General features: G+C 52.7%; 1 protein-coding gene across 1 annotated transcript; it reads left to right on the top strand.

Moving 5' to 3' along the window:
* The first annotated feature begins 14,058 nt into the window (after positions 1 to 14,058).
* On the top strand, positions 14,059 to 15,558 carry POU3F3 (POU class 3 homeobox 3). Its single transcript, XM_047854258.1, has one exon. The coding sequence runs from the start codon at positions 14,059 to 14,061 to the stop codon at positions 15,556 to 15,558; it is 1,500 nt and encodes a 499-aa protein (XP_047710214.1).
* The last annotated feature ends 2,443 nt before the right edge of the window (positions 15,559 to 18,001 follow it).

The following is an 18,001-nucleotide window of genomic DNA, read 5'->3' as shown; positions in this document are numbered from 1 at the left end:
GTTGAACATTAACATCTCACCATTAGCATTCTTTATTAAAATTTAGCTGCCTATAAATTATCCTATGAAAAGGAGTAACTGAAATTATATCAAGATACTAGCTGGTTCAGTCTCTTGGGTGAACGTGTGTAAATTTCACTTACAGCCTTTCTTCAGGACAGGAGGTCTTATAAAGAATTGTGGCTAATAGTAAAAACATCTAATATTAATAAATCCAAGAAATAAAAAAAAATATGTACCTCTGGTAGCTCCAAATTACTGAAAAGCCTCAGATGCAAAGATGAGGACAAAAAGAGGACAACTGAAAGTATTTATAAAGTTTCTTTTTAGGGTCCTCTGACTCTCACGTCACTAAAAATACAGTTTGGCATTTGGGTTCATATTCTCAGTAATGGCGTGAATATTTAGCCTTTTTCTGAATTCTCTCTGCCCTGCCTTCCCTTTGAGAGTTGAACAATCTGGATGGGACCGGTTAATGTTTTAGGAAGAAGGTTCTACATCTGGCCCAAGTTTTCTTCTGCTAGTCTGCTTTTCTCTTCTCAAATGAGAGATAAGTGACAGCCAGCCCTGTTTTGTATGAAATTATGGAAATCACAGACTGGAGGAAAGGGGAGTCATTATTTCAGAACTGAAAAGGTGTGGGTGTCTTCACTTCCCCCCAAAATTGCCCATCACTGGAAAGGAGCCAGTAAACTGGAAAGGGGCTGAGGACAGTGGCACACAACAGGAGCACAGCTATTCAGCTAAACAGACAGCCAGAAAGTGATTTTCAATGGATTGCTACCTCCTACCTAAGCGTCCAAAAATAAAAACAACCTCCAAGCAATTTTTAAGGCCAAGACAGAGAGGAAGCAGATACACAAGCCGCTGAACCGTGGGTTCCCGGTGGGTGAAATCCAGTTTAAAGAGCAGGATGGATGAAGGAAATGCTCCCGGTGGCATTACTCAGCGAACATTGTCCCTTTCAGCCTTACCCTCGCTCACGTGAGTCAGGGTGTCCATGAATATCCCCAGACCACAAGAGGGATCTCTTTGGGAATCAGACGCGGACGAAGGCAAAAGTAGGAGACGCACGTGTAGAGAAGTGGGGGGATGGGGGGTGGGGACGGATGAGCTCCAGGCTTGCAGATTTAGATCTCAAGGCTGAAAAGGTTACGCTTGCACCGGAGCATCCCGTACCGCCTCCTGCCCTGCCCTGCGCGCGCACCGCAACTCACACGCACACCCTCACACACGCACACCCTCGCACACGCACACCGATCCCAGCCGCTCCGCTCGCCACACTGCAGAGGAGGCAGCCCCTCCGAGGCGCGCTCGCCGGAGGTGAGGCGGCACAGCCCCCGCGAGCTCACCGCCCGGCTCTCGGGGCTCCAGAGCCCGCAGGGCCGGGAACGAGGCGCGCGGCCGCGGGCGAGAGCGGGGGCTGCCCGGCGCGGACCGGAGAAGGGGGCGGGAGCAGGACGGGGAGGGGGTGACGCCGGCTCCCTCCCTCCCCGCGCCTCCCTGCGTGCCCTCGCTACCTCCTCCCGCCCCGCCCCGCCGCGCCGCTCCTCAGCAGCGGGGAGCCGGCGTTCGAAGGAGGCGTTGGCGCCGCGTGTGGGTGTGCGCGCGCGGCTGGGCGTGGCCGTGGGTAGCGCGGGGGAACCCACGCGGACCCGGCGCCCCCGCGAGCGGCGCGCTGGCTCCTCCCGGCGCTAGCCTGCAGGGGGCGCCGCGCGTTGGTGCCCGGGGGGTGGGGGTGGGGGTGGGGGGGCGCGGGGGGCCCAGCCGCCAGTCTCCCGACGCGGAGGAGGGACCCGGCGGACCCCGACTTGTAGCGGGTTTCCCCCGCGCCTCGCCGATAAGGGTCGGGCGGAGTCCTGAGGCCCGGGCACACCCGCCGCCGGACTGGGTCAGGGTTTGCACGCTGATCACCAAGGAGAGGCCGCGGGGCGTCGCAGCCCGCTCTCCGGTCTCGCAGGCTGGAGGAGGCCTCGAGCTGGCAGGGGGAGTTTGCCACCTGGCCGGTTGGCTTGGTTTGACTTCATCCTTACTCTGGGGGTAGGAGGGGGAGCCTTTCTTTTCTCTCCGCGCACAGCCGCGCAAAGCGTCGCAAAGTTTCCTACCACTCGGGGGACGAAGGCGGATCGAGTTCGAGCCTCGCTTCCTGGTTGGGACGACCCGAACGTACCAGAAGTCAGGCCGGCGAGCTGAGCCCTCGGCATCCCCAGCAGTCACCCTCAAACGCTTGCCCCTTCCCCGGCCGAGGGCGGATTCGGCGAGTCCTGGGCTGGGGGAATCGGGAGACCCGGGAATCTGCTGCCGGCGCTGCGCCCGCCCCTACCCAGCTCGCGGGTCGCGCAAGCCTTCCCCCCACCTTCGGGGACTTGCCCACCCCACAGCATCGCTGGAGGCGGAGAGTGGGGGCCACGCTCCCAGAGGAACAGAGTTAGAGTTGGCCACCGAGGGGGACTTGATCCGTCCCAGGGACTCTACACATACCGCAACGGGGGCGCCCAGGGCCAAAAGTGGCTTTGGAGTAGACCTGACTTTCTGAAACCTTGAACCCTGGGGTGTCCACGTCCCTTTCTCATTGCAGAAGTTCATCTGAGCTTTGGGTAGTGACTGTCCCCCGTCCCGATCAGGACCCAGCAACCAAGCAAAAGCCAGAGGTGTGCGGATTTTTTTTTTTTTAAGACCCACATCTTATAAATGTGAGATTTTTATCAGGCAGTACAGATTACTTAAAGCGTACCGTTTCTCCGCGATCCAATTTTATTAGGATTTACTCTCATTTGTGCTCCACTTCTCTGGGGAAATAATGCTTTGATTAATGTAATCCTGGCCCGGGATCCGCCACATGCCCCTCGCCCCTCTCCCAAGAGAAAGGGCCTGTTTGACAAACAATAACAGAGCAGTAACTCTTACAATCTGCCCACACCTTTGGGGGTGGCTGGGGAGAGGGTGACACACGTTCAAACGCCGTTTGCTAAGTGTAATGGTAAGAGAAAGGAGCGGGCTCTGTAAGGAGCGAACTTTCCAGACTTAGCCCTGGGCTCCGAGGCTCGGGGAGCTCTCAGGGAGGGACTTCAGATGGGGTGCGCGCGTGGGTGCATGTGCGCGCCTGCCCTCTGCTTGCTCCCAGTGTCTGCCTCTTTGTCCCCAGCCACAGGCCTCCGCCACAGGGATCTGCGCGCTCTCCGTGGGCAGTCCCCGGACCCAGGGCGCGTCTACAGCGCCCACCCGCGGCCCCAAAGCACCTCAAGAACAGATCTTAGGAGATAACCAGGCACCGATCTGTGGTGCCCTGCAGCTGCCAAAACCTCGGCTATAAACCTAGAACGTGGGACCAAATTAAACGGTTCTCCTCATGCATACATGCATGCGTCTATCCATCCATGCATACATGCATACAATACAAATCTTCCGACGCAGGCAAGGAGGGCTGCACCTCGCCCTTGCTTCGGGTTGAGAACGCGCGCCCCCCTTCCCGCTCTCCCTCCTCCCGCGCAGCCCTGGCCCCCCTCCGAAGGGAGAACAACAGCTCAATTACGAAAAGAAGCGAAGGAAAGAAATCCCAGGCTCGGAGGCGCCCGCTGATGCTCCTCTGGTCCCCTTCCCTTACGCCCTGTCCCCACCCCCACCGTCCCCAACTCGGGGAGGGCGGGGACGCGGCAGTGCGAAGGGGTCCTGCCCTGCTCCGCCAGAACAAAGCCCACCGCGGGAGCCCGCGGCCGCGCACGGAGCCGGTGACAAAGGCGGGCGGGCGGCGCCGAGCTCCAAGTCTGCGCTCCTACCGCGGAGCGGGAAGGAGGCCTGGAAGGTGGGGGGGATTTGCACCCTGTTTTTCCTGGGCTGCACCCTCTGGCTCCTGTGTACCCCGTGACCTGTTAGGGTGACTCAGCAGCGTTCACCTCTTCGCTGTCCGGCACCCCTCTCTCCCTCTCTCTTGTCGTCTTCTGTCCCCAATCTCCCAGCTTTTTTCTCCACCTTACTCCTTTTAGCTTTTCTCCTTCTCCCTTTGCCTTTTTTTTTTTTTTTTTTTTTTTTAGTCTCTTTCCATTTTTCTTTGCCTTAGAAAAGCAGTGCTAATTTGACCTCCGAAGGCCGCTGTGGGCGCTCAGACCACAGTTTGAAAGACCTTACAGGGCAGTGCTTAGGCAGAATGGGAGTAATGGGATCGTCTTGCTTTTATTACGCAAACTGTGATCTAAATAAAATAAAATCCAGTCTAAGGAAGCGGAGCTTGGCCCTGGGACCCCCACAAGTTGCCACCTATTAGGGAGAAGTGGCTTCTGACAGCCACAAATTGGGTCGGGGCGGGGGGGGGGGGGCGGCTGGGGGTTGGTGAGACCTCGCTGCGGTGGAATGGTTGGAGACCCTGAGCGTTGGTGTCCCCCAAGGCAAACGTTGTTTCTAGGGGAAGCTCCAGTCTGACTTTATGACCCTGGCAAGGAATCGCCCGCCAGACCCCTGCAATGAAATCGCAGTGTTTTCAAACTTAAGGTACTTCCAACAGTCAGCGTTTTTCCAAGTGAAGTTTTACTTGTTTGTTTTTGAGGTGGGAATTAAAAATAAAGGAAACCCCCTCGGCCATTTGGGCAATACATGCTGTGACTTACGGGGATTTTTGCACCCTGATAGAACCCTAAATTAAGATTTGAGGGCTGTCAAGCATCACTGTAAGTCTGGGATCCTCCCCCTTTGGCTTTATTGAGTAAGCAGGCTCCCTACAGAAAATTGGAGAGGAGGGAAGCCTTCGAAGCAACAGAGGACACACAACTTCTAACTTGAGACTAACAAACCCCAGTTACATGAAGCTACAATGAGCAAGGTCACTTAGATCTACTATCAAAGTCTCTTTGCCAGATATTTTAGCGCTGAAATTATGTTGCTGCAAACGATGTAGCAGTTGAAGTATCAAATATCAATAAACATTGGTAATCTATTTTAAAGGTGAACAAAATAGCCACACTTTCTTGAAGACCCCCCTGTGGCTGACGGGTCCAGGTTGGGCCTACGGAGGAAGCCAGACGTCAAGTGGGAATTTCCACATTCACAGAAGAGACACCACGTAAGCACCGTTTGGGGGAAATATCCAAAAAGAGCAGCCTTCAGCCTGATAAGCTGAAATCTGCACCCAGCCCCTCAGACAATAGCAAAGTTCAAATGCCAAAAAAAAAAAAAAAAAAAAAAAAAAAAAAAAAAAAAAAAACCTAATAATAAAAAACAGAGACACCAAAGTGAAAGGATTGTTTCCTAATGTGCCACAATGACTCTTCCCCATCACAAAACTACCCAGTTCCAAGCCAGAAAGGAGACATTTATAATGTATAGGGGACATTTTGGATGGAGAGTGTCCCCAAAGGAGAAAAGAGCTCACTTCTGTTAGAACCACGAGCTCGAAAAATCCAACCACCCCTCTGGCAAAGCTGAGTTAATATTTCTGGGTTTTGTTTTTAAAAACACAGACACAAATACATACGCACGCCAGTGCGCGCACGCGCACGCACCCTCTCACACACACACCCAAGTTGACCTTGGAATATTTTTCTAGCTAGGACACATCCACATGTTTTGGTTAATAAATCATCATCATCACTCTGGTCAATCAGCTGGGTTCTATGTTACCTAGCCCTGTGAATTTAAATTCAAAGAAGACCATTGTGTTGGGGGGTGCAGTGGGGAGGTGAGGGGGGCAGGCAAGAATAGTCCATCACATTGTGTCAGCCACGGCTTCCCTAGCGATTGGTAGCTTTCATTACCGGACTTGTCAGGTGCATACACACAGCTAGAGTGGGCAAACTGTTGGAAATGGGTGGTTTTAAAAGCATGCACTCCATAACCAACTTAATCGTGCCTTTTTCATTTACGTTCGACAATCTGAAATGGCCTGTAGTTTAAAGAGCTCCTATGAGCATCAGAAGTAAAGCCTCTTACGATTTAGGGTGAGAAATCATAGTGTCTGAATTTATAATTGCTCCTCCAAACCCATCTTTAAAAAGTAAATGCTCGCTCCTTTCCTACAGATCAGATAAATCAGTTATCACAGTGATACAAAGAACAAGGCTGGGGGGGTGGGGTACCCACAGGCTTCAAAAAACTTAGCAAGACCAAGAAACAACTCATCCACTGCCAAGACAACAAATACTGATTTCCACCCAAAAGCTGCTGTTGAAGAGCCCTTTCCTTTGTATATGGCACACAGTATGGGTTGTGAGTGTGCTTAACATTTTAATTTATAAATGTTAATGGCAAATGTGCTTCTACGCCACTAAGGTATCAGAGCACCTCATCATTCTCAAATGGAAGCAAATGAGTAAATACCCATTTTGTGTCTGATGCGTCGGACCCAGGTAATGTTCTTCATTCTCTCTTTTGGCAAAAGCAATTTCACCATCCCCAACGATTAAAAGTCTGTAGCTTTACCCAGCACTTTGGATCTTAATTCGTACCCAGCTTGATCGGTTCCCACCTCCAAATCATTATAGACTCCTAACACAATTTCTCTAATATGTCGGTTCTCAAATTGACTTGTTGCTTTACCCAGAATTATTATTTTCTTTTTCTTTTACTTTAGGTAACCTAAGACTATAGATATTATGAAGAGCAAGCATTCTTTTTCATTCGCGCGTGTGTGTGTGTGTGTGTGTGTGTGTGTCTTTAAGTACCTTTGCAAGAAAGGAAAGTAAGTAGCAGTCAAGATAGTAACAATCACAGATCTCCTTAAAAAGTGATACCAAAAAATTATGCACTAAATATGCACAATCTTTGCTTAACTAGTCCTTTTTCAAACTATCTGGCTAAATAGAAAAAGTTTCCTTTTTTTCTTAATAATTTTTAAATGAATTTAGCAACCCCGGGCGCATAAAGTAAACTAGGGCTTGGAGTCATTTGTCCAGTTCATGTGAATCTCACCCAGAAGTCTTTTGTCTGAAAAGTCCGGAGAGCTGAAGAAAATGCAATGTTTGGACTCAGATTACACAGTTTCCTCAAATTTCCACCTTGTTTTATTAGCACAAACCTGACAGTACATTTCCTGACTCTAAATGTGAGAGCTCACGGGTGAAAATCGTGGACTTAAAATGTTGTTCAGAGTATCTGCTTCGCTTATATTACTCCCATAATCTCTCAACTCTCCTGGAATGAAATACCATTTATAAATCCAAACCTTGACTTTTTAAAGTGAGTTGCAGAGAAAAATTTCTCATGGCTGGAACCTGGTTGACTTGGAGTTGAGTTAGGAAGAATGAGGTATCTTTTCTCCCCCGTCTTCCAGAGGGGCATTAGAGCTTTCATGAAATGTGTCCCCTTCCTAACAGGCGCTGTGACACATTCGCAGGTGCGTTGAACTAGTGAACCGTGGAAGCCAGCTTCTCACTTCCAGTCACTCATGGCTTCCCTAAATCTCCTTGGGAAAATTGTTAGTGGCAAACTGACTAATTCCTCAGAACCGGTCAGGATTTGCCCTCCACTCTTTGAGGAAGTTTCCCACACATCCTTTTGCCACAATAAAGTTCAGTCTTCTTTGGCGGTATCTAAAAATCTCTGAGGGGGGAGAGCTTGTGCTCTGTTACAACTTTTCTCCAACTGTGTCAAGTAAAATTGCCCTAAAAAGTTTCAATCCCACAGTTACCTCTCACCGATGGCTACTTTGTATTTTCTTTTCCCTAACAAGGCTTTCAAGGGTAAATTCAAAATCTACTATAGGAGGTACCCAGAATTGAAGTAGCCATTAAATATCAAATGGAGTAAAAGAGACCTTGGAAGCCTTGACTAAATCTCCAAGAGCTTGAGTTGTATTTAGAAGTCAAAGCATGTATCAAGTTGAAGAATGTTCATTATTTAACAGATAATACCTTAGAAGGCATTTTTGCTCTCTTGACTGCTTCCAAAAAAAAAATACAACCTGAAATGTAGCTTCTTAACTTATTCTTTTACCCTTAATAATTTAAAAAAATTTTTTTTAATGCCTTCACATCCCACTTCTTTTTTCCAGCCTTATATACACTTCACTGAGAGAAATGGACAAATGCTTTTTTTTTTTTTTTTTAACTGTATTTCCTCCCCCAGGGCCATTTCACAGAGGAGGGTGAGTGGGAGAAGAAGAGGTCATTGTCCCCACATTTAAAACCCTGTGTTATGCAATGAATTCACTACCCATTGTGAATATGCATAGAAAGGTAGGGGTGTTTGCTCCTTTGGCAAGTTTGGAGGAGCAGATTTGCTTTTGAAACAGCTACATTTTACTCAGTACCTGCTAAGACGAGTCAGTGCGCCCCCTGCTGACAAGTCAATAGTGCGACTCCTGAGCACTTCCAAAGTTTATTTTGTTCAGTAAACCGTGTCATATAAAATTAACAACAACCAATAAAATTAGCTTATATGTTTCAACTGTAAAAGTCCAAAACAAAATAAAGCTAGTTTTAGTGGCGCTAGAAATCTCTAGTTTGGCTTCTTCTCTTTGGCTGAACCAAGGTCCTTTTATCTAAAGCCCAGTGCACAAACATATAGCTTAATGTGACTAGTGTTCTTGCTTTTATTTCTTTCTCTATGGCAACCAATATGCTCTGCTCAGAAATGTTCCCCATCAAGGAAACAAATGATCTTCAGGGAGCAGCTCTATATGGCATCTGGTCCAATGGAGCACAGAGAGTTAACCCCAGTCAAAAGCGAGGCTGCCAAGCACGTAAACAAGGAGTGGAAAACTGGCGATCCTTACCCCCCTCCCCAACTGAAATCTCTGCCTCCCTCCTCACAAGCCATTTCACTGATTTGGCATCAACTGTTTCCAAAGAAATTACAGATTTTAAATTGTAAGGTGTTCTGGATGCACAAGTGCAATGAAATTCCAGCCATTTCGATTCTACCCCCTCGTCACACCAGACGCGTCTTCCTTTAAAAAGAACAAAACCAAGAAGCTTTTACAATCCTCTCCAGCCTATTTCACTAAGGTAAGGTGCCCGCACAGGCGTGGCCTTGGCCTAGCTATTTCCTCCAGCCATATTTATCTAATTAACTGCACCTAGCAAGTAACTTCCCCCTCGATTTTTACAAAACCCAGGGACAGTGGCAAGGAGAGGGGCAAGGCCGGCTGTCAAAATGGAAAACAAAGTAAAATCGAGTTTTCGATGCTAAAGCTCCAGCTTCCTTTGGGAATAAAGTGTAGGATGTCCTGGTTAGTTTTGATTGATCACCCTCTTTTCAGATGGACTTTCACTACCGAGCTGGGAGGCAGCAACTAAGACTGTTCCCCAGAATCCGCATTAACCAGGGGTGCACTGACTTCCTGCCTCTTCTTCCTCCCCTGCTTCCTTCCACCGCAGCTCTGGACCCTCCCTTTGCCAAGCCCCCCCCCCATCCCCCTGTTCCCAGCAGGAATCCTCCCCCCCCCCAAACAATCCCAGTCGTGCACACACAGGTCACCACTTCAGCTCTGGCTACAGAAAGGGGGTACCTTCCCCTCTAGTCCTGATTCTCTAGGAAAAACAAAACAAGAAATATGTATAATACTGAGTGCTTTATAATCGCATTTCTAGGGGTTTTCCCCCCTCACAATCAACAATTAAAATTAATAGGACTCTCCTCCCCCACCCCCCAAAAAGTGAAATGCCTCACTGTGGGGAGCTTTGGAATGAGTCCATCTTTTTATGTAATATTTTAGCAGGGTTGGGTTTTTTTTTTTTACTCTCCCCGAAGACACTTTTCCTTCCTTCCTTCAAAACAGTTGCTCTGTGAACCCTCTCTTGTCCCAAGCAATGAAAATAAGCTCCCAAACCTATAAGAGCATAAATAAACCGGAAAAGAGGGGGAGAAAAAGAGAAAGCCGGTAAAGAAAATGAAAAACACTTACCCAGCAAACTTCCAGGGTTAGATTTTAAAATAAAAGAAGATGTTTTATTATTTTTTTAAAGGTGCCTGTGGGGGGAAAGGCATATTCTCAACTCCCCAGAACCGATGCATCCTTAGTCTTCCCTTTACACTGACTCCTCTAAACCCAGCTCTCCACCAGTCTATTATTTTCACCAAAATATATGAAAATGTATGCAAATGAAAATCAGCACTAACTGTTCTCCCCTTGTTATATACTTTGGATTTTTTTTCCAGACAAAACAATCACACTCGGCAAAGGGAGGGGGCGGACGGGGTGGGGCCGGGTGGGGGGAAGCTGGGGAGCGACTCGAGAACTAAGTACGCGGAAAGGGGGGGGGGGACGAAGGGGACAGACCTCGGAACAGAAGTGTATTTCTGTTATCGAGGAGCACAACGTTTTGGGGGGCTTCCCATACGCACACACACCCTCCTTGAAAAGAAAGAAAGTGGATCTGTTTGCAGAGGCGCTATCACGTTTCATCAGGCCACCTGAGACTGCTTTTGAAAGCGTGTACTGTGAAATTCATAGCAGTAATTTAGACAAAATCCTCACTGTATATTAATGAAAGGCGGCCCCATGGCTCTGTTCCTATCCTCCCCATTCAGTGTAAACAAAACCACGAGACTCTCTCGGTTTTTGAGCCGGATCCAAGCAAAATCGGCAGGAAAGGAAAACACGGGGTGCTGGCACCGACTATTCAGACGTCTGCACCTGGAGATCTCAGATTTATTCAATGAAATCTGTGTTCCATCTTTTATATATACATATACACATACATAAATATAAAAAGGAACCTTAGGGGGACGTAGAGGGGGGAAAAATCCGTTCTGTTTGGGGCTTGGTTACCGATGCCTGTCAGATCTATACCTTAGCAATCATGGCTTTGCTAAAACCTACCTACGACGGTATCTCTCACCCGGCAAGCAGGAGCTGGACGAGATCCTACATAAATCCTACGCGTCTACTGTTAATCTTGAGATCACGCAAAGGCTGCGTAGCTGCGGCTGGGCTGGAGAGCTCTGGCTTTAACTGAGTTCACCTAAGTGCGTTCAGCCGGAGGAATTATTCATCGGGAGAGGGCAGCCCCGCTCACGTTTTAGTCGGAGCACACCGGTGGCTCCGCATCTACCTCCAGGGCCGCCGCTCGGCGGCGGGCGCCGCTGGAACTCGGGACTGCCCGCTGCAGGAACAGGCTGGGGGCCGCGAGCGCAGGGAAGGCGCACCCACAGCTAGGGGTGCGGGGTGCACGCCCACGCACACTCATTAGGAACGATGTATTTATTGAATGTCCGAGTTGGGTTAGTTCATTGGAAATCCCCGAGGAGGGTTCAATTTGCCCTTGTTTTCGTTGCCACTTTCTCTTTTTTCTTGGTTCGCTGAGGTTCCTCTGTGCAGCGTTTCCGCTTGGCCGCGTCCCCCCACCCCCGCTTCTCCCGCCTACCCTGCGCGCGCCCCCTCCCGTCCCCCTTAACTCTTTCAGCCGGGCTGGGGCTGAGAAAGCGTTTGTCGCCGCCAACCCATCCACTACGCAAGCCCATCTGAGACAGAAGAGAAAGAAAAAGCACCAATGTGTCTAAGAATAGCGAGCAAGCAGAACACCACTAATAACCAGAGTGGAAAAAAAATACATATATATGCACACACACGCACAATGTAAGCGGTGGAGGGCGCGGCTAGTGGATCCTGGTTCTTTAGGCCGGCTCCTGCTGCAGTGGGAATTCCTAGAGCCTTTGGGGTGGAATACACTTACGCTGGATCTATAGGGAAAGGTCGACTGATTGCTTTTCAAATACATCGCTGGGCTCTGCTGACCGGCACCCTCCAAACACACAAGGACACGCACGCTACTTGCTAGAATCCCAGAGGAGGGGGGGGGGAGGGAAGAAGGGAGGGAGAGCAGAGAGGCAGAGAGGGGGTGGGGGAGCGAGCGAGCAGCAGCAGCGAGCGGTCCGTCTCGCACGCGCGGGCACCGCGCTGGTCCTGGGCTGCAGGTTTCCCAGATGATGGCATCCGAGAACTTAAACAAAGGGGGACGCCGCCGGCGCAAAGCGGCTGCGGAAAGTTGCGGTGGCGGATTTCCAAGGAGCGTGGCCACGACCCGAGCCCTTGGCGATGCGAGCTCTCCCTTTCCACCCCCGCCGAGACAGAAATGGGGGCCTGCTGGTGAAAGAAAAAGGAAACTTTGAAACCACTGGGGATACAGCTGCCTATAGGTATTAGCGTGAATGGTGCATTCTTGCCGCGCGCTTTACAAATCTCTGGCATGGGGGTGGGGAGCGGGGAGGGCGGCAACACAACGCAGTACTAGGTGAAGTGGGTAGGTTGGTATTTTTCATGATTTTTCCCCCTCTTCATATTCCTTCTAACTCCCCCCCTCCCCCCTTTCTCCATGCCTCCCTCCCTTTTCTCTCCCCTTTCATCCCCCTTCCCAGACCGGTTGCGAACCCACAGCGCCGCGGAGGGAACGCCTGCGCCTCGGCCGGACACTAAGAGTTAAGATGTGGCGGAGGGGGTGGCGGGGGAGGGGCGGAGAGGAGAAAGTGGCGAGGGGGAGGGAGGCGGGGGGAGGGGGGCGGGGGGGGACGACAGATTTCCAGCTTCTACGACGCTCTGCCTAAATTAAAAAGCAACCAATCGGAACGGCCGGAAGGGGGGCCGCGCGTCCTGAGCCAGTCATTCCGGGCCTGCCAATCACCCAGCGGGTAGCCAATCAGCGGGGGCCCTGGTGCTCGACTTCCTTGTATTTGGGAAAGTGTGGTGGTGGGTGCGCGCTCGCGGCGGAGGGTAAACATTCGACAGTCCCTGCTCTGAGAGGGAGGGACAGAGAGCGAACTGTCAGATCCCTGCGAGAGCGGGCGGGCGAGCGAGGGAGAGGGAGTGAGAGAGAGAGAGAGAGAGAGAGGGAGGGAGAGGGAAAGTGAGAGAGGGAGAGAGCGCGAACGAGGGCGCAGAGCGAGCTCCCGCTGCAACTCCGCTCCGGCTCGGCCAGCGCCAGCGCCGTCGGTGCACTCTACGAGCCGTGCAACGTGCCCACTGGAGTTGGTTGTGTATCAAGGATCCCCTATATGCACACACACACCTCCACCTCCACCAATGCACTCTTCTTCCTCCTCCTCCTCCAGACAACTGCTGGGAAAAAAATAAAACACCAACCCCAACCGTCAGCAACAAGGTAACAGAGCCATTCGACCTCATTTTTCTCCTGTTCAATTTTTTCCTTGTTATATTTGTTTCCTAATTTCTGCCCAAAAGGAAAGATGTCGCATCAGACTGTGACTGTTGCGAGGAGAATGAAAAAGGACTCTTGTTTCAGAGGCAACCAAGAGCTCCGGCAATAGCAACTTCAGAGAAATGCACCATCGCAAGAAGTTTTCCTAGGACAGAACAAAACTTGAAACGAAAGGACCAGAGGAGGAGAGCAGGAGCCAGCCTCTCCTCTCCGCACACGCGAGCAGCCAGCATCACCACGCCTTCAAGGACGGAAAAAAAGTTTTACTACTCTAAGGGAAAACGAGTGAAATGTGTTCCTGAGGAGGAGAGAAGAGAGCGGGCAAGGGAAGCAGCGGTCCGGTTGCTGGTCACCCACAATTTGGTTAAGGGAGAAAGGAACGGCTGCTTTCTTTGTTGTCTCCCGTGAAATCTTCACTTAGCAGGTGGACTGAGCCCCGCGCCCGGGCAGGTCCGCGCTCGGCGGAGGACGGCAAGAGGAGCGGGAGCCGGCGCGCCCCGCCAAAGAGCCCGGAGCGCAGGCCCGCGCCCTGCCCGGTGAGCCCCGCTGGAGCGAGCGGAACGCGCCGGGGCTGGGGGGCGGCCACGACCCCCCCTGAAGGGGGCGGCCACGGAGCGCGCCCCGAGAAGCGAGCCCCCCTCCCTAGAGCGCTGCTCCTGCTGCTCCTGCTGCTGCTGCTGCTGCTGCTGCTGACCAAGGCCGGCCGGCGACCCCCGCGCCCTGCCGAGCGGCCTTGCAGCTGCAGCCGGGGGCCGCGGCGGCGGCGGCGGCGGCGGCGGCGGGGGCGGAGGCGGCGGAGGAGGAGGCGGCGGCGAAGGCGGCGGGGCCGGCCCGGGCCCGGGGCGGGGGCGGGGGAGGAGGGGGGGGAGGAGGCGGGAGGCGGGGGGGCGCGGCGGCGGCGGCGGCGGCGGCCGCGGCTGCTGCTGCTGCGGCGGCGGCGGTGGTGGCGGCGGTGGGGTGGCGGGAGCGGAGCGGCATGGCCACGGCGGCTTCTAACCCCTACCTGCCGGGGAACAGCCTGCTGGCGGCCGGCTCCATTGTACACTCGGACGCGGCGGGAGCCGGCGGCGGCGGGGGCGGCGGCGGCGGGGGCGGCGGCGGCGGCGCGGGCGGCGGCGGGGGCGGCATGCAGCCCGGCAGCGCCGCCGTGACCTCAGGCGCCTACCGAGGGGACCCGTCCTCCGTCAAGATGGTCCAGAGCGACTTCATGCAGGGGGCCATGGCCGCCAGCAACGGCGGCCATATGCTAAGCCACGCGCATCAGTGGGTCACGGCCCTACCCCACGCCGCCGCCGCCGCCGCCGCCGCTGCCGCCGCCGCCGTGGAGGCCAGCTCGCCGTGGTCCGGCAGCGCCGTGGGCATGGCCGGCAGCCCCCAGCAGCCGCCGCAGCCGCCGCCGCCGCCGCCGCCGCAGGGCCCCGACGTGAAGGGCGGCTCCGGTCGCGACGACCTGCACGCGGGCACCGCGCTGCACCACCGCGGGCCGCCGCACCTCGGGCCCCCGCCGCCGCCCCCGCACCAGGGCCACCCGGGGGGCTGGGGGGCCGCCGCCGCCGCAGCCGCCGCCGCCGCCGCCGCCGCAGCCGCCGCACACCTCCCGTCCATGGCCGGGGGCCAGCAGCCGCCGCCGCAGAGTCTGCTCTACTCGCAGCCCGGGGGCTTCACGGTGAACGGCATGCTGAGCGCGCCCCCGGGCCCGGGCGGCGGCGGCGGCGGCGCGGGCGGCGGCGCCCAGAGCCTGGTGCACCCGGGGCTGGTGCGCGGGGACACGCCCGAGCTGGCCGAGCACCACCACCACCACCACCACCACGGGCACCCGCACCCGCCGCACCCGCACCACGCGCAGGGGCCTCCGCACCACGGCGGCGGCGGCGCGGGGCCCGGGCTCAACAGTCACGACCCGCACTCGGACGAGGACACACCGACGTCGGACGACCTGGAGCAGTTCGCCAAGCAGTTCAAGCAGCGGCGCATTAAACTCGGCTTCACGCAGGCCGACGTGGGGCTGGCTCTGGGCACGCTGTACGGCAACGTGTTCTCGCAAACCACCATCTGCCGCTTCGAGGCCCTGCAGCTGAGCTTCAAGAACATGTGCAAGCTCAAGCCGCTGCTGAACAAGTGGCTGGAGGAGGCGGACTCGAGCACCGGCAGCCCCACGAGCATCGACAAGATCGCGGCGCAGGGCCGCAAGCGCAAGAAGCGGACCTCCATAGAGGTGAGCGTCAAGGGCGCGCTCGAGAGCCACTTCCTCAAGTGCCCCAAGCCCTCCGCGCAGGAGATCACCAACCTGGCCGACAGCCTGCAGCTGGAGAAGGAGGTGGTGCGGGTCTGGTTCTGCAACCGGCGCCAAAAGGAGAAGCGCATGACGCCGCCCGGGATCCAACAGCAGACGCCCGACGACGTCTACTCGCAGGTGGGCACCGTGAGCGCCGACACGCCGCCGCCGCACCACGGACTGCAGACGAGCGTGCAGTGAAGGCAAGGGGCGCAGCGCGAAGAGGGCCGCCGCCGCCGCCGCCGCCTCCGCAGCCGCTGTCACCACCGCCGCCAACCCCCGCCGCCGCCGCCGCCGCCGCCGCCGCCGCCGCCGCGCCGACCCGCACCGGGGCCGCACCGGGCCCAGGCCAGTCCGCCGCCCTCCCCTCCGCCCAAAGACAAACATGCCCGCCCTTGGAGGAAAGAGAGAGAGAGAGAGAGAGAGAGAGAGAGAGAGAGACACGGACCAAGAAGACATTTCTGAAGTCCAAGGAAGGAGGGGCAAAACACAAAACAAAAGCGTAACAAATACCCAGACTGTTTTATATACGTATATATAACAAACAAAACCGGAAGAGAAAAAGGAGGCGATCATGAGATCTCGTTTATACTGTGGTGGTGTTTCCTTTTTGTTTTTCTGTTTTCTTTTTAAAGAAGGGTGAAGATGCCTAGCGCACCAAAACTGCACTCGTGAGGTTTTCCCCACCCTAGGAAGTCCTACATGGCAACAGTGGACAGCACCTAGCACCTGCCTCGTCCTCGCCTCTTAAAAAAAAAAAAAAAAAAAAAGCAGCTCCCCCCCCCCCCCGCCCCCGCTCTCCTTTTCACTCCCCCCATCCAAAGGGCTGACTAAAGTGATCTACCGAAACTTTCTTTCCTGGGAGCGACGTGCAAGAAAGCAGAGGCACCCTGTTTTAGTTGGCCATGTTAAAGTCATTTGGGGACAAATGGACTATGAAATAGGAAGGAGAAAACAAAGAACAGTCTTCAGGAAAAAAAAAAAGAAAGCAAGCAAGAAAGAAAATATTCACAGCTTTTGAAATTAACAGACTGAATAGCAAAGCCAAAAGAAAAAGTCTTCTCAAAGTAACCTTGGAAATAAAGCATCACGAAAGAGCAGAGGGATGGGCGAGGGAGAAGGGGACGGCTACCCAGGAGTGGGGGAGGCCAGGCTGAGTCGGGCAGGGCGGGTGGACTGGGCTAGGAGCAAGGCCCCGCCACCAGCCCCGGCTTTAACGGCGGGCACTCGGGTGGATGAGGCCTAAAGATTCCACCGCGAATATTTTTTTTATTAATATTTTTATTTTTTATTTCTGGACTGACTCAGATAAAGAGATTTAGAAGGACTGAGCACCAGCCGCTGCACTCCTCTGGACTTCTCTCCTCAATCCGTTGCCAACTTTGATTGAATGGGTGCTGTGGATGTGATTATATAATACTGCCATTTCCAAGCAGTGTTTTTGGTAGGTTTTAATAAACAGACTTTTCAAAAGACGGCAATATAGAATTGTTAGATCCGTTGTTGATCTAAAAATATTTGCTTTATATTTTCATTAAATGACTTCTTTTAATATTTTATTCAGAATACTTATGAACTGCTGCAAAACGGTAATTTATTTTTCCCCAGATCTTGTATTACGTGTTTTTTTCAGACGAGCACAAATCAAAATGAAATGAAAATATGGACAGTTGCTAGGTAGTAAGGGTATCTTTTGATGTGATCATTTGATTGTAATTTAATTTGAGTAGTGATTCCGTAAGAGCTGATCGAGAAAATAAATTTGTTAGAATGAAATAGTCTGTGTCTGATGCATACACACTATGTGGGAAGAAAAGAGTGCTTTAGGAAATATTTTTTTACTAATGCAAATCCTTAAGTGGTAGCACTGAGGAAGTACAGCCTGCTCCACGAAATACGGAGTAAAGGACAGACGTGACAGAAACTGCTAGTACTTTAACATAGTTGTCACTCCTCGTTAATCCATAAATTTCACAACATTTTTCTCTCCCTTGGTTTTAGTGGGTGTTTTTAGTGTTTTTAGGTGAGATTGCCTAAATACTAGTTCTTTTCTCGGAGATACCTGTGTCCTTTATCATCTTGACCAGAAGATTGGACTACATCACCAGTAAAAATGTGCCAACTGGTTATTAATGGCTAATACATAGCTCCCCCCCACCCACCCACCCAAGTTCACCCTCTCTTTTCCCTCCCTATCCCCCACCATATTGCTAGGTCTCTTTCCTCTTTTTCTGAAGGCTAATAGTTGTAAAGAATAGCTTACAAGTCTATAAGATATTTTTATATTAATCACTTCCCATTAATAACTATATGAAGTTCAGTTTAAATTATTAAGCTGTTTTGGGTTTTCTGTTTCTGTTTTAGTTGTTTTCCTTGTACTGAAAGAATGTAGTTCTAAAATCCTGATTAGGGTCCACACTGCATTACCCCCAGTGTGATTACCAGCTCAGACTTTCTATGTCCCTGTCTTTCCCCAGTATGATTCCATATCTACTTTACTGGTGCTGGGGGGTTGAGCTTTTTTTGATCACTCCTCAGATACACCATGCAGAGCGGTCACATTTATCAAGTCAATGTATCAATATTTACCATGTGGGAAAATGAAAGTGTAATGCCTCAGGTTGTGAGTCCTACCGATGCAAAA

This window comes from Prionailurus viverrinus, chromosome A3 (genome assembly GCF_022837055.1).
Source record: "Prionailurus viverrinus isolate Anna chromosome A3, UM_Priviv_1.0, whole genome shotgun sequence".
NCBI lineage: Eukaryota > Metazoa > Chordata > Mammalia > Carnivora > Felidae > Prionailurus > Prionailurus viverrinus.
Note: the sequence above shows the minus strand (reverse complement) of the source record. Positions and strands in the feature narration are given on the sequence as shown.